Genomic DNA, 14086 nt, shown 5'->3' with positions numbered 1-14086 from the left:
AAATCAATGAGAAACATCTATTTTTAATCTATAAAATAAAATCAAACAGACCTATAAAAATCCAATTGCACGTGTTGGTTTAATCTATTCATATCTTTATTTATGTTTACATCGCTTATATGGTCATCTAAGGTCAAATCAATAGTTAATTAAATGGCGTCTGGAATAAAATACACACAAAACGAACCTATATATTATCTACCCCATGCTCTGTAAACTGTTTATTTTAGACTTTTGATAGTTTGGATAAATGTTTTACATTATTATAAATCAAATATGAGAATTTGGGTCAAATCGGTGACCATGAATTTGACAGCTAGTGCCCCTTTAACATGTACTTAGATTTTTGATTATGAGTGCAATTTTTAAGTTAGTCTTAATCGAGGTAGAAAATTAAACTTTGTTGTTTAATATGCTGAATCTTACCATATGTATTTAGATTTTTTTGATATTTGGGACCAGTTATCAAATTGGTCAGCATTGAGGTCTAAAGAGTTCAAAATTGAACTTATTAGATTTCTTTAACAATTGAATTCTTGGGGTTCTTTGATATGCAGAATCTTACCATGTATTTTGATTTTGGATATTGGACCATATTAGGTAAATGTCCAGTTTAAAAGTTTTTAAGTTCAAGTTTTTGACCACATTCATTCTGTTTCAGAAACCTATATTGTATCAACTATTTAATCACAATCCAAATTCAGAGCTGTATCAAGCTTGAATGTTGTGTCCATACTTGCCCCAATTGTTCAGGGTTCAACTTCTGTGGTCCTATAAATCTGCGCCCTGCGGAGCACCTGGTTTAGAAATAAAGTAAAATAGAATTGACCGTTAGCAAGAATTTTTTTTTGAATGGTATCTGGTGTCAATATTTGATGAAAAATAATTATAATGATACATGTACTGTTTGATATATTATATGAACTCTTTAAAATATATTCATGACTTAATTGAATGTTTTATTTTAAACAGGCAAATTTCAGTATAGAGCCAACCATCATACCTTTAGGTCCTACAGTGAATACATCCTCCAGTGTTGTAAACTCAACTGGTTCCCCATTATTGGCCAATTCATCTGGATATAACAGTATAAGTGGTGGAACAGGTTTTTCTGCTTCCAATGGTGTCACACCAGATACTAATGGAACAATTAACCAAGCATTGTGGGTAGGATTTGCAAAGACCAGTAACCTGTCTTATTATCTTAGCGTAAGTTGAAAGAAGTAAATAAAGTACACTATAGTGGGTTTCAGTAGAAACCATTTTATTACTTGTAGGTTATAGATAAGAAAATTGTTATTTGGAGAAAAATATCAGTTCCTTTTGTCTTTTCATAACAAGGGAAAAAAGATTAATATAAAAAGGGAGAGGGCTGATTCCAGGAGGCGATCAAAAATAAAAAGTAGAAGAAAGGAAAACAACACCATGGCCAAAAGTAAACATACCATACAATCAACAAACCAGAACAGAATTTAAAGACTAGAGCTACATTAATCTTGCAAACTCTTGAGTTTAAGAGCAGGAGATTTTTTTCTAAACCACACTTTATGAAGATTAGTTAAGAAATTCCAAAATTCTATGTTGTGGGAATTATTTTTATGCCCCACCTACGATAGTAGAGGGGCATTATGTTTTCTGGTCTGTGCGTCCGTTCGTCCGTCTGTCCCACTTCAGGTTAAAGTTTTTGGTCAAGGTAGTTTTTGATGAAGTTGAAGTCCAATCAACTTGAAACTTAGTACACATGTTCTTTATGATATGATCTTTTTAATTTTGAAGCCAAATTAAACTTTTGACCCCAATTTCATGGTCCACTGAACATAGAAAATGACAGTGCATGTTTCAGGTTAAAGTTTTTGGTCAAGGTAGTTTTTGATGAAGTTGAAGTCCAATCAACTTGAAACTTAGTACAAATGTTCTCTATGATATTATCTTTCTAATTTTAATGCCTAATTATATTTTTTATCCAATTTCATGGTCCATTGAATATGGAAAATAATAGTGCGAGTGGGGCATCCGTGTACTTTGGACACATTCTTGTTCTTTCTTGTTACAGAACTACATAGGAATTCTGTTGATACTTGTTTTGTACAAGCTGATAAAATGTCATCAGTCACAATATTATAAGAAACCTAGAGTAGACAGACCACCACCAGGAGTTATCTTTGATGAAATTAAAAGACCAGAGGCAGACAGAGGTTTACTTCGTTGCTCTAAATACTTTGCCAACTTTTTCTTCTATAAGTTTGGGCTGCAGGTAAGATGTTTTTACATTCGCAAATAAGTAGTTAAAAAACTTGAAAGCTTAATCATGAAATTAATATCTGTAATTTGTTTTTTTATTTGCTCCTTTGTTTGTCTTCGTTTTCTATTTAAATTTGTTTACTTACATTTTTGTTTTCTGATTCTTTGAATAACAATACAATGACAACCTGTTCATTCTTGTTTATACTAAATTGGGGTTATTTTTTGTTGTTTGATTTCTGTTTCACTGAAATTTACCTCACATCTAATCTTCTTTATACCTTGCTAAAATGTTTTATTTCACGTTATATAAATAACACATAGCTGAGAGGGTGATAGAGCAGATTGTTACCCAAAAGCCATGGTTGACAATGCTTTTTGGAGGGGTACCAATCTGCTCTATCACCCTCTCAGCTATGTGTTTTTTAATTCATTATACTGAATGTCCTATCATTATTGTCTTTTACAGATGAATTTTATTTTAAAAGTAATTTCTATGACGTCACGTACATAACAACATTACAAGTATTAGAAAAATAAGAAAAGTGAGGCAAAATGTTTTATTTTTTTATTTTGACAGTCGTATAATAAAATCTGAGCCAAAACGTAGAACTTGAGCATTGTATTTTATTACTTGATGTAAATTCAATTCATTATCCTTTAAATTATCGATTTTTGATAGGTCTTGACAAGAGGGTGACTTAAAAAAAAATGTCACCCGCTCAGCCATGTGATAGAGTAAATTAACATCCTCGTATTAGCCAATTAAAATATTGCATTTTAACATATAATATAATAATATACCGGTATATTAACCTTGTTTATGTTTCAGTTATGTTACATCATGTTAGCAGTAACCATTTGTGTTCGGGTGGATGTTTACAGTGTCATCTATGCTGTCATTCTGGGAATACTTCTGGTCCTCAGTAGAAGAGGGAATGCTTTGATATGGCCATTGATTACCATTATTCTGGCTGTCATGTTACCTTTGGAGTTCCTCATTTGTCTGGGGCTACCTAAAGGGTTGTGTATTGGTAGGCAAATTCTTAGATTTGTTTCAGCAGATTAGTTCATTAAGTGTAAATGTAAAACTGATGGAGCAAAACTTGCTCAAAGTGACTCTGATTGGAAATGTTATTGATTTATAGAACAAAAGTTGCAGGAATGACTAGTTATTTTATACAAGATACTCTTTTCATTTAAGAGGGTGTCCATGGAAAAACCAGGCAGTGGATGGCACATGACATATTTTGTTTTCAAAATTTTTTCATCTATTTCACATCACAAATTCATTCTTTCTCAAAGTTAAATTTTGTTTTTTTTATTAACTGGAACAAATAAAGAGAAAAAAAAATACATAGAAAGGACTGAAAATTTATTGAAAAGAGGAGATAACTCTTCATTTTGTACTAAATTTTGTTGCATTGTTAGTGAACTTTAAAATCAATTTCTGAGCCATCCACTGTTGATTCAAAAATATCTTTGACATACATATCCTTTGTATGATAAAACATTGCATTAGAACCAAAAATTCAGTGGGGGAAAAAAATATGTTGTGCCACCCATATCATAGGATTTGCCTGATATTTATATGGACAGCCTCTTAAGAGCATAGGATACATTTTTATATGCCCGTTAAAATTTTGACAGATGTATAATGGTATACAAATGTCTGGTGTCCGTCCGTTTGTCTGTCCGTCTGTCTTTCCGGCGTAAACATGTTGCACTTTTTGAGTTATTGAGTATTTTGTAAAAAAGGGGGGTGGGTTTTTTACATGTCGCGCTGTATCTCAAAAATGATTTATGATTATTGCTTAAAACTTTACATACTTCTTTGTTATATTAATCTAAAGATCTGTATACTTTTTTACCGGATTTTTGTGACAAAAATGTTGTCCGTGCATTAACTCATGAACCGTTCAACCAAAGCTTTTAAAATTTTAATATTTTGTTACTGACAACTAAATGAAGGTCAAGTTCAATAATAGCGATTTTGACTTTTACCGCTCAGGAGTTATGGTTCTTGAAAGATTGAAAAATGGAGTTTCCAGTCGTGTCCGTGCATTTACGCATGAACTGTTCTACCAAAGCTTCCCAAATTTTAATATGTTGTTACTGATGACAAAATGGAGGTCAAGTTCAATAATGACGATTTTGACTTTTATGGTTCAGGAGTTATGGTTCTTGAAAGATTGAAAAATGGAGTTTTCAGTCGTGTCCGTGCATTTACGCATGAACTGTTCTACCAAAGTTTCCCAAATTTTAATATATTGTTACTGATGACAAAATGGAGGTCAAGTTCAATAATGACGATTTTGACTTTTACTGTTCAGGAGTTATGGTTCTTGAAAGATTGAAAAATGGTGTTTCCAGTCGTGTCCGTGCATTTTCTCATAAACCATACAACCAAAGCTTTTGAAATTTTTATATGTTATTACTGATGACAAAATAGAGGTCAAGTTCAATAATGACGATTTTGACTTTTACCGTTCAGGAGTTATGGTTCTTGAAAGATTGAAAAATGGTGTTTCCAGTCGTGTCCGTGCATTTTCTCATAAACCATACAACCAAAGCTTTTGAAATTTTTATATGTTGTTACTGATGACAAAATAGAGGTCAAGTTCAATAATGACGATTTTGACTTTTACCGTTCAGGAGTAATGGGTCTTGAAAGATTGTAAAATGGCATTTCCATTCACGTTGTTGCATTTACTAATGAACCTTTCAATCTAAGCTTTTCAAATTTTGTTGATACTGACTACAAAATGGAGGTCAAATTTGATATTGACGATTTTCACTTTCAGCATTCATCAGTTATGGTTCTTGTGATATTGCCAGGACACAAATAAATGTTAATAAATCCGGTTTGCTGTCGTTGTGACAGCCTCTTGTTGGTGATGATTCAAAATTTCATTTTTGAGTTATTGAGTATTTTGTAAAAAAGGGGGAGGGGTTTTTTACATGCGCAGTATCTCAAAAAAAATTTTGATTATTGTTTAAAACTTTACACCCTTCTTTGTTATATTAATCTAAAGATCTGTATACTTTTTGGTGATGACTCAAAATTTTATTTTTGAGTTATTGAGTATTTTGTATAAAAGTTGATGTTTTTTTTTTTTTTTACATGTTGCGCCGTGTCTCAAAAACAATTTATGATTATTGCTTGAAACTGTACACACTTCTTTGTTATAATAATCTAAAGATCTGTATACTTTTTGGTTTGATTCAAAATTTTATTTATTGATATTTAGTTTGGTTTTTTTTAAAACAGGTTGGGGGGGGGGGGGTTTCACATGTCCCGCCGTGTCTCAAAAACAATAAACGGTTATTGCTTAAAACTTTCTCAGAAGCTATTGATGATTATTGTATAAAACTTCCACACAAGACGTCAGGCGTATCATGCGCTCATTGCGCAGCTGTTTATTGAAATAAAGCTGTTAATAAAATGTCAGTTGAAACAGAAAGTATAAACCATCCTACAACATGTAAAAGATGTGAAAGAGAAACAATATCACTATAAAATGAGTTACCATTGTAAATGAATGAAAAAATAATTTGTATGGTGCTGAGTACCTTATGTATAGACAAAAATATTTATATTTAGCCAAGTATGATTAGGGTTAACAAAAAGTAAATTTTGAAGATACAAGAGGGTGCAATAAGAATTTGGCAAGTAAAAAAAAGATGAACATCACAATACCAATTTACAACAAACCAAACAATAATCAATGAAAATGTTGCTTGGAAAACTTCTATATTTAGGATTGTGATGAAACCAGGATTGAGTTCTCGTGCTTCAGAAAGGTAAGCAGTTCCTGCACCACTAGTGCAGTTGTCAATCTCCATTGCACTGTTCTTTGTTCATCCATCATTTGATATTCCAGCATTTTTTACAACAATGCCAAAATTATTATTGTGCACTTACTCCTGGAAGTTTATAAATTAGTTTTTCTTTTTCAGAATATCCTTGGTCCTACATTGAGATCTTTGAGAGAAACTTAGAGAAATGGCTGTATCTGCCTGACTATAACTTCCCACCAAGAGCTATCAAACTTATTGGTAAGTACAATCTCTAAATATTTATAAAAAGCTCTTAACTTTGTAATACAGATATTATTCAAATAATCAGATTTTATTGGAAGTGAAATTTGTTTTGTATGAAATTATGTCATCTAAAAACCTCAATATATTTTTAACAAATAAAAAAATATTTTTTTGTAAAAAAACACTTTTAAGGGGCACTAGCTGTCAAATTCATGTTCACCAATTTTAATCAAATTCTCATTTTATTTATAACAATGTAAAACATTTATCCAAACTATCAAAAGTCTAAAATAGATAATAAACAAGGCACAAGCACGAAAATATGTAGCTTCATTTCGTGTGTATTTCAGTCCAGACTCCATCTAATTAATTATCGAGTTGACCTCTAAAGTTGTGCGATGACCATATAAGCGATGTAAACATTAATATAGATATAAATAAATTAATCAAACTCGTGCTGTTGGATTATTCTAGGTCTATTTAAATTCATATTATAGATGAAAAATAAATGTTTATCATCGTTTTTACCTGTATAAAAATGAATTTTTGTGGATCGAATCAGTCCATCAAATGATTTATCTTTGTTTCACTTTCAATGTTGACATTCTTTTCCTTTAAATAACGTTACACAATACAATTCATGTGTTATTCATCTCAAGCTAAGGGGTTAAATTGAAGTTCACATGAATTCAGATTCAATGAGGTCGAATTATTCACTTGCAATTTTGTAAAATTTTATAAATTACCTTAAAATTGTTGCTTAATTGCATTTTAATTTTTCAGCTGATACAATTCAACTTTTGTTGATTTGCCTACAGTGGCAAGTGTTCCGACGTGAATCAAGTGAAGGAGATTCGCACCCAGGAGGTTCCAATAAGGATATTCTAGAAGAAGTTGAGGCCAGTACTCCAATAAATGTGCCAGACTTTACTGGACATGCCAAGTAAGAATTGTCTGCTTATTTATTATTAAACATGCTGTCTTTCAGTCATCATTTCTTTTCAAAAGTTTGCAGTTCCATTTTGTGGAGCATATATTCATGTTTAAACAAATGTGTTTTTCTGATATTGACTTCTGTACTGTGGATTCATTAATATTCGTTTGATACCAATTTTCCTGGGTTTCGTGGGTACAGGAGAACCACAAATTTAAATGTTCAACGAATTACATATTTGCTAAGGGATTGTATGCAGACTTTGCCAAAACCGTGAAATTAAATATATTGAATATGCAATTTTTCCTCAAACCCCGAAAATTGGTACCCACGAAAATATTGGAATCCACAGTATCTGTAAAAATAATAGATGGAAGCACTATCAGACACTTGGTCCACAGGCACATATTTAACAATGTTAATAAAAATATGTAGAAGACCATCAAACAAACATTTTAATCTTTTTGCTGTAGATAAAATTGTCTTTGAAATTCAAATGTTTGTTCTTTTCAGAAACTTGCAGTTCAATTTTGTGGAGCATATATTCATGTTTAAACAAATGTTTCAAACATATTTATATTTTTTATACATGTATATAATTTTAAAACAATTTTGCAGTAAAAAATAATAATGTATTTTCAGGTCATACCTTGATGTGTTGAAGATAGGCTTCTTCACCTATATGTACTGGGTAACATTGTTTATCATGTTTATCACTGGTGCTACAAGAATTAACCTGTTCAGTATGGGTTATGTGATAGCTGTATTTGTGTTTATGTGGTATGGACAGGAGTTCTTACTTCTACCTCTGAGAGTTATTAGAAGAAGGTAAGGATAAAAATATTCTCTCTGCAATGTTCTATCAGTGTGTTTGTGATTATTTTCTACTTCTTCCTCTAAGGACAAACAAAAGAAGTTAAGGATGATTTTTTTCTTCTCTCTGAATTGCTATGTAGTAAGAGTTTGTATTTGTTAATGTGTTATGGGTAGGAATTCTTACTTTAACCTTTAAGATTGTTAGAAGAAGGATTGTGTAAAAATTATTTATCTTTGTTGCTAAGCCGTCAATTTACAAAACATGTCTGATAAATGAACTAATAATAAGAAAAAAACATTCTCAGACAGATATGTATTATTCTGGTTTACATGAGCATGTTATTGAAAATTATAGTTTATTAATATTGTGATCTCATATTTCAGTGAAATTTTATTAGACATTTCAATTAGATAGTAAAAAAACTAGTATAACAGGAATACTAAGGTAAAATCTGTAGTCTTAGTAAATTGTTAGCAGCAAAAGTCTGCAATAAAATGAAATATTGGTGTTAACTTGAATGATATCAGGTTTTTCTAAAAGATTTCATTGTCTGTATGATTAATGAATAAATAAAAATTTGATTATTTAATTAGAGCTTGAAGTTAGTTTCTGTTTATTATATTTTTCTCGCTATATTTGATGAATTTACTTCCAGATGGAACATGCTGATTGGTTACACATTCTTTGTACTGTTTATGAAAGCCGTGTTACAACTTCTGGGTTGTGTATATATAGACAAGCTATATACGGACCAGTGTTGGCTCATACAGCTCTTAGGCCTGACTTGCCTAAACCCATCTCACATATTCAATACAGGTTAGTGTTGGCTCAAACAGCTCTTAGGCCTGACTTACCTAAACCCATCTCACATATTCAATACAGGTTAGTGTTGGCTCATACAGCTCTTAGGCCTGACTTGCCTAAACCAATCTCACATATTCAATACAGGTTAGTGTTGGCTCATACAGCTCTTAAGCCTGACTTGCCTAAACCCATCTCACATATTCAATACAGGTTAGTGTTGGCTCATACAGCTCTTAGGCCTGACTTGCCAAAACCCATCTCACATATTCAATACAGGTTAGTGTTGGGTCATACAGCTCTTAGGCCTGACTTGCCTAAACCCATCTCACATATTCAATACAGGTTAGTGTTGGCTCATACAGCTCTTAGGCCTGACTTGCCCAAACCCATCTCACATATTCAGTGCAGGTTAGTGTTGGCTCATACAGCTCTTAGGCCTGACTTGCCTAAACCCATCTCACATATTCAATACAGGTTAGAGTTGGGTCATACAGCTCTTAGGCCTGACTTGCCTAAACCCATCTCACATATTCAATACAGGTTAGTGTTGGCTCATACAGCTCTTAGGCCTGACTTGCCCAAACCCATCTCACATATTCAGTGCAGGTTAGTGTTGGCTCATACAGCTCTTTGGCCTGACTTGCCTAAACCCATCTCACATATTCAATACAGGTTAGAGTTGGGTCATACAGCTCTTAGGCCTGACTTGCCTAAACCCATCTCACATATTCAATATAGGTTAGTGTTGGCTCTTACAGCTCTTAGGCCTGATGCCTAAACCCATCTCACATATTCAATGCAGGTTAGTGTTGACTAGTGCAACAATTCTCTGTGCAAAGGAAAGATCAATTGTCTCAATTTGCTAAATTATATGTATAAAGGGTAATTCTAAAATAGAAACAAGATTTTTGGTGAATTGTTTTGAAATTTAACTTCTATTTGTGTTTTTATAATGATATTAGGCAGATGCACAGCCTTTTCTTGATTTAGGTGCTGTTTGGGAGCACCTGTTTTCAGTCCCAACATTTTACTTGTTTATGCAACTCGATGACCTCAAATTTGACCCCTGAGGTTGACAGGTATGAATTTGTTGCTATTTTATTGTTTCTGTTTCTTATTTTAGGTGATTGTAAGGTTGAAGAAGATGACACTGGGCTGGCTTGGGATGTGATTTGTTTCACATTTCTCCTGTTACAAATGAGGATATATAACAGTCATTACTTCAGACATGTTGTAGTTATGAATCAGGCCCAACACAATCTTGCTTCTAGGTAAGAATTAGCAAATGAAAATTGTAATATTTGATTTCATCTAAGCATGAAGTCATTTTTAGGCCAAATTATGTTACACAACATATTCAAAATGTGTATTGTGACTATTGTCTACAAAAACAATTGGTGGTATAATAATTTTTTTGTCAAGTTCGCAAACTTTAATTTAAAAGTGTGATTAATTGGTAAAGTTTCTTGTGTTCTCATGTTCGAATGTATTAGATTAATAAAAAGGAGAATTAATCAATGAGACAGCTACCCAACACACCAATAAGATCAAATAATATAGGGTTATTGCATGAATATTGGGGAATATTGTCCCGAGTAGAATTTTATATTGCACAAGCTTGTGAGTGCAATATATGTTCTACGAGGGACAATATTCCCTAATATACATGCAATAACCCTTTTATTGTATAGCAATATAATATTTGGAAGTAAAAATTGGTTTAAACTAAGATTTTGTTGTTGATGAATTTTGAATATTTATTGCACTAGTGCAATATTGGAATTTATTGCATGCTAACTTTTGGTTACTTTCTGTGTGACATATTATATTGCTATACAATAATATCATATATTTTGTCATTATGATTGAATTACTGTGGATTTATTATTATTTATTGTATAACAATTTTCGTGGATTTCCTGATTACGGGACAACCACAAAATTAAAAGTTGAACCAGTAACAAATTTTATATAGGCTTGTATGCAGACTTTGGTAAAACCACAAACATGCACGATTTCCTTAATCTAGAATAATCAGTACCCAGGAAAATAAATGAATCCACAGTATTTGCTTTGATTTTACTTTTTGGAAAACCTCAAGTTTGACATTAATATCAATAATGTGGTAATTTCTATAAATTTCCTATTTACAAAACTTTGAATTTTTCGAAAGGATTTTCTTATCTCAGGCATAGATTACCTTAGATGTATTTGACACAACTTTTTGGAATTTTGGATCCTCAATGCTCTTCAGCTTTGTACTTTTTTGGCTATATAAATATTTTGATATGAGCGTCACTGATGAGTCTTATGTAGACGTAACGCGCGTCTGGCGTACTAAATTATAATCCTATTACCTTTGATAACTATTGTGATCAGTTTCTTATCATGTTCTAAGATATATGAAAGATAGATCTATTAGAATAACTTAACACTAATACATTTTACTTCATTAGAGGAGCAGAACTGATTAACCAAACATTAATAGAGAGTGTTCTGAAACAAAAAGAAGAGGAACGTCAAGTATTGGACAACATTAAGAAAAAAATGGACGCCATCAAAGAAAAACAGAAACATGTCAAAAAAGACTTTGTTGTGCCTGATGAACATTTTCAGAGTAAGTGTACAAAACATATTTTTATGTGGTAAACAATTTTATTCTAGATATCAGAATTAAGGGCATAGTGACTTCTCTTTTTGAAACTGATAGGGAGAAGTTGTGAGACTTCAAAGTAAAGTAGTTGTTGGCTTGCAGCAAACACCACTTCGTGCATTGAATGGGAGAACCAGCATTCACTGAAATATCACGAATAACTAACAAACTAAAAAGCAAAAATATATTAATTAATTAAGCACTGGCATTTAGTAGCAGCTATATATAAAAATGCCTGAAAAAGCAGAGCAAAAGACCAGAAATAAAAAAGAAGAAACTTTAGCTATGAGGCAGCACTTGAATGAAACCATATGAACTGCAATTATATTTTTGACCCCCACACCAGAAATATATATAAATCCAATATAGTTCAAAAATATGGAAGGTCAAGGTTCTCTTTAGGAACATTCACTTCTACCACCAATGAAAACTGATAGCCACTATATATTCAATAGTGTTAAAAGTAATTTAATAACAGAAAAAGTAATATTTTAACATTGTTTATTAAAGTGAATATAATAAATCCAATAATTTGTTTATATCAAAATCTGTACTTACCTGTCTGAAAACATTTGCAATTACCATTTTAAACCCCAATAAAACAATTTTTGCAAATTGAAGACCATATGAAAATTTTAAATTAAGGGAATTTGTTTCTCAGTTTCAAGTTAATTAACTTTTCAAAACACTAGTTTATATTGATAGGGGGTTAATAAAGGAATCCTAAGAGCAAAAAAAATATATAGGTCACCGTGTTTGTTTGCGATATATTAGCCATTGAAATTTTGGAGGGAAAATGTTTTCTCTTGACTTTTCATAGCTTTATCATTGACAAAGTTATGTCCCCAAAAACTATTATAAAATAATTAAAATTCTATTAGACTTTAACAGACAGCCTATCATTATACATGTAAGAGAATTATTTATAAAAAAAAATGGGGGTCACCGGTTTAAATTTGTTAAGGCATTCAAATGGATAAAACCAGAGGATTTTGAAAATCTGACCAAAATTCCAAAATATGACAAGCGAGCTTCCTTAAGGTCTTGCCTAAGATTTTACATTTGGCTGTATAATTTCAGCTATCAGATCTGGTGATTACTATTTGTTTGAGGAGGAAAGTGAATCAGAAGAGGAAGTTGGAGGCAAAAAGGTCAAGGACAGTGTTACTTTTGGTCAAGACGATGAAGAAGATGAAACACCCAATCCTCTACAGGTAAAGGAATGGAAAAAAAGAAAATAAGGATTACAAGTATAAAACTTTGTACTTGAGAAACCTAACAGACATAAAACGTCCAATTTCATGAGGTCCATATTCATGTTTATGTTTATATCAGGTTATATGACAGTGGGAAGTCTTCTGGGGTCATCTTGATGGTTGAATAGATGGTGTCTAGACAAAAAAAAACATGAAATGGTGATATAAATGATCAAGTCCATGCATAGCAAATTGTTTATTACAGACTTGTTGTCATTTAGATATAGGTATAAGAATTTTTAAATAAAATATGACAATTTGAATCAAATCTGTGAATATGAATTTGACAACTAATGACCCCTTTAGGGGAGATAACTCGAACAATTTTTTTTTATTGAGGAATGATAGAAAAATGTTTTTACTTGTAGCAAGAAAACAAGGTTTGTGACATTATATTTCTTTTATTGTCTGAAAGCCTATTTCTATCTTCTCATACCACATCCCACAGATTTCTTTTTATTTCACAAAAGAGTGGTTTTTTTTATGCACAATCTGCAAATTTGCTCAATTATTCAGGTCTTGCATACCTCTGACAACGAGAAATCATGTCATAACATGACATGACATGTCAAAAAGCATGTGAAAATGTGACGTAGATGCATACTTTTTAATATGAACAATGTTCATAATTTCACATTTAATATAAAAATTTGTGAATATAAAAAACAATATTATACTATTGTATTCACCAGTCTTTTAAAGCAACACCACTAGGCACATATTCAAAACAACTGCCAGTTTGGCTACATTGTTTTGATAACAAGGCTCACAATATATCAATGTCAAGTTCTGATCAGAATTCAGTGTAAATTTCTTTATGATTGAAAATGCTCTCTTACAGTCAGAATTGATATTTGGCTGAACTTGTATAGCTTTATTGAGCTTTGAAAGAATGTCATAGGGTTGTGTTTTTTGCCATCTAAATTGTCATTTATTATCTCTGTCATTGCTCCCAACAAACTATATATTTTGCTATTGCCTGGTCTTGTAGCTTGAACAATAGCATGGTGACCCATACCTGTCTCAAAAAAAATCATGGAAAAATCTGCATTCTGGCAAAGTATAGGAAAATTCTATCTGAGGAAAAATATACCAATATCTGACAAAAAAACCCAACAATATAAGTATTCAAGAGCCAACCCAATACCTGAATCAATATTTTGCCTTTCTTGGATTACCTTACTTTTTTTTCGTGTCAACTTTCTTGTTATAAGATAAAATGGGTGACAAAGAAGAATAATTTCCTGAGTGCTTATGTGACTATATATGCTTGTACACCATTCTTTAAATATCATACTAATGAGTGTGCACAAAGGAGCTAAAGAAAACCATTTCCC

At 31.8% G+C, this 14086-nt stretch overlaps 1 protein-coding gene across 31 annotated transcripts in view; it reads left to right on the top strand.

Moving 5' to 3' along the window:
* The window catches only part of LOC139523959 (piezo-type mechanosensitive ion channel component 2-like), a 131767-nt gene that overhangs the window by 68365 nt on the left and 49316 nt on the right, over positions 1–14086 (top strand). For all 31 annotated transcript variants that reach the window (XM_071318449.1, XM_071318447.1, XM_071318444.1 and 28 more), the window contains 10 exons: positions 973–1209; positions 2054–2254; positions 3074–3275; positions 6202–6300; positions 7069–7228; positions 7862–8047; positions 8692–8852; positions 9964–10111; positions 11297–11457; positions 12574–12707. In XM_071318449.1, the coding sequence (XP_071174550.1) occupies positions 973–1209; positions 2054–2254; positions 3074–3275; positions 6202–6300; positions 7069–7228; positions 7862–8047; positions 8692–8852; positions 9964–10111; positions 11297–11457; positions 12574–12707 (1689 nt within the window). The remainder of the gene's footprint in view (positions 1–972; positions 1210–2053; positions 2255–3073; positions 3276–6201; positions 6301–7068; positions 7229–7861; positions 8048–8691; positions 8853–9963; positions 10112–11296; positions 11458–12573; positions 12708–14086) is intronic.

The sequence above is a fragment of the Mytilus edulis genome, chromosome 5 (genome assembly GCF_963676685.1).
Source record: "Mytilus edulis chromosome 5, xbMytEdul2.2, whole genome shotgun sequence".
Taxonomy (NCBI): domain Eukaryota; kingdom Metazoa; phylum Mollusca; class Bivalvia; order Mytilida; family Mytilidae; genus Mytilus; species Mytilus edulis.
This window is presented reverse-complemented; position numbering and strand designations above follow the sequence as displayed.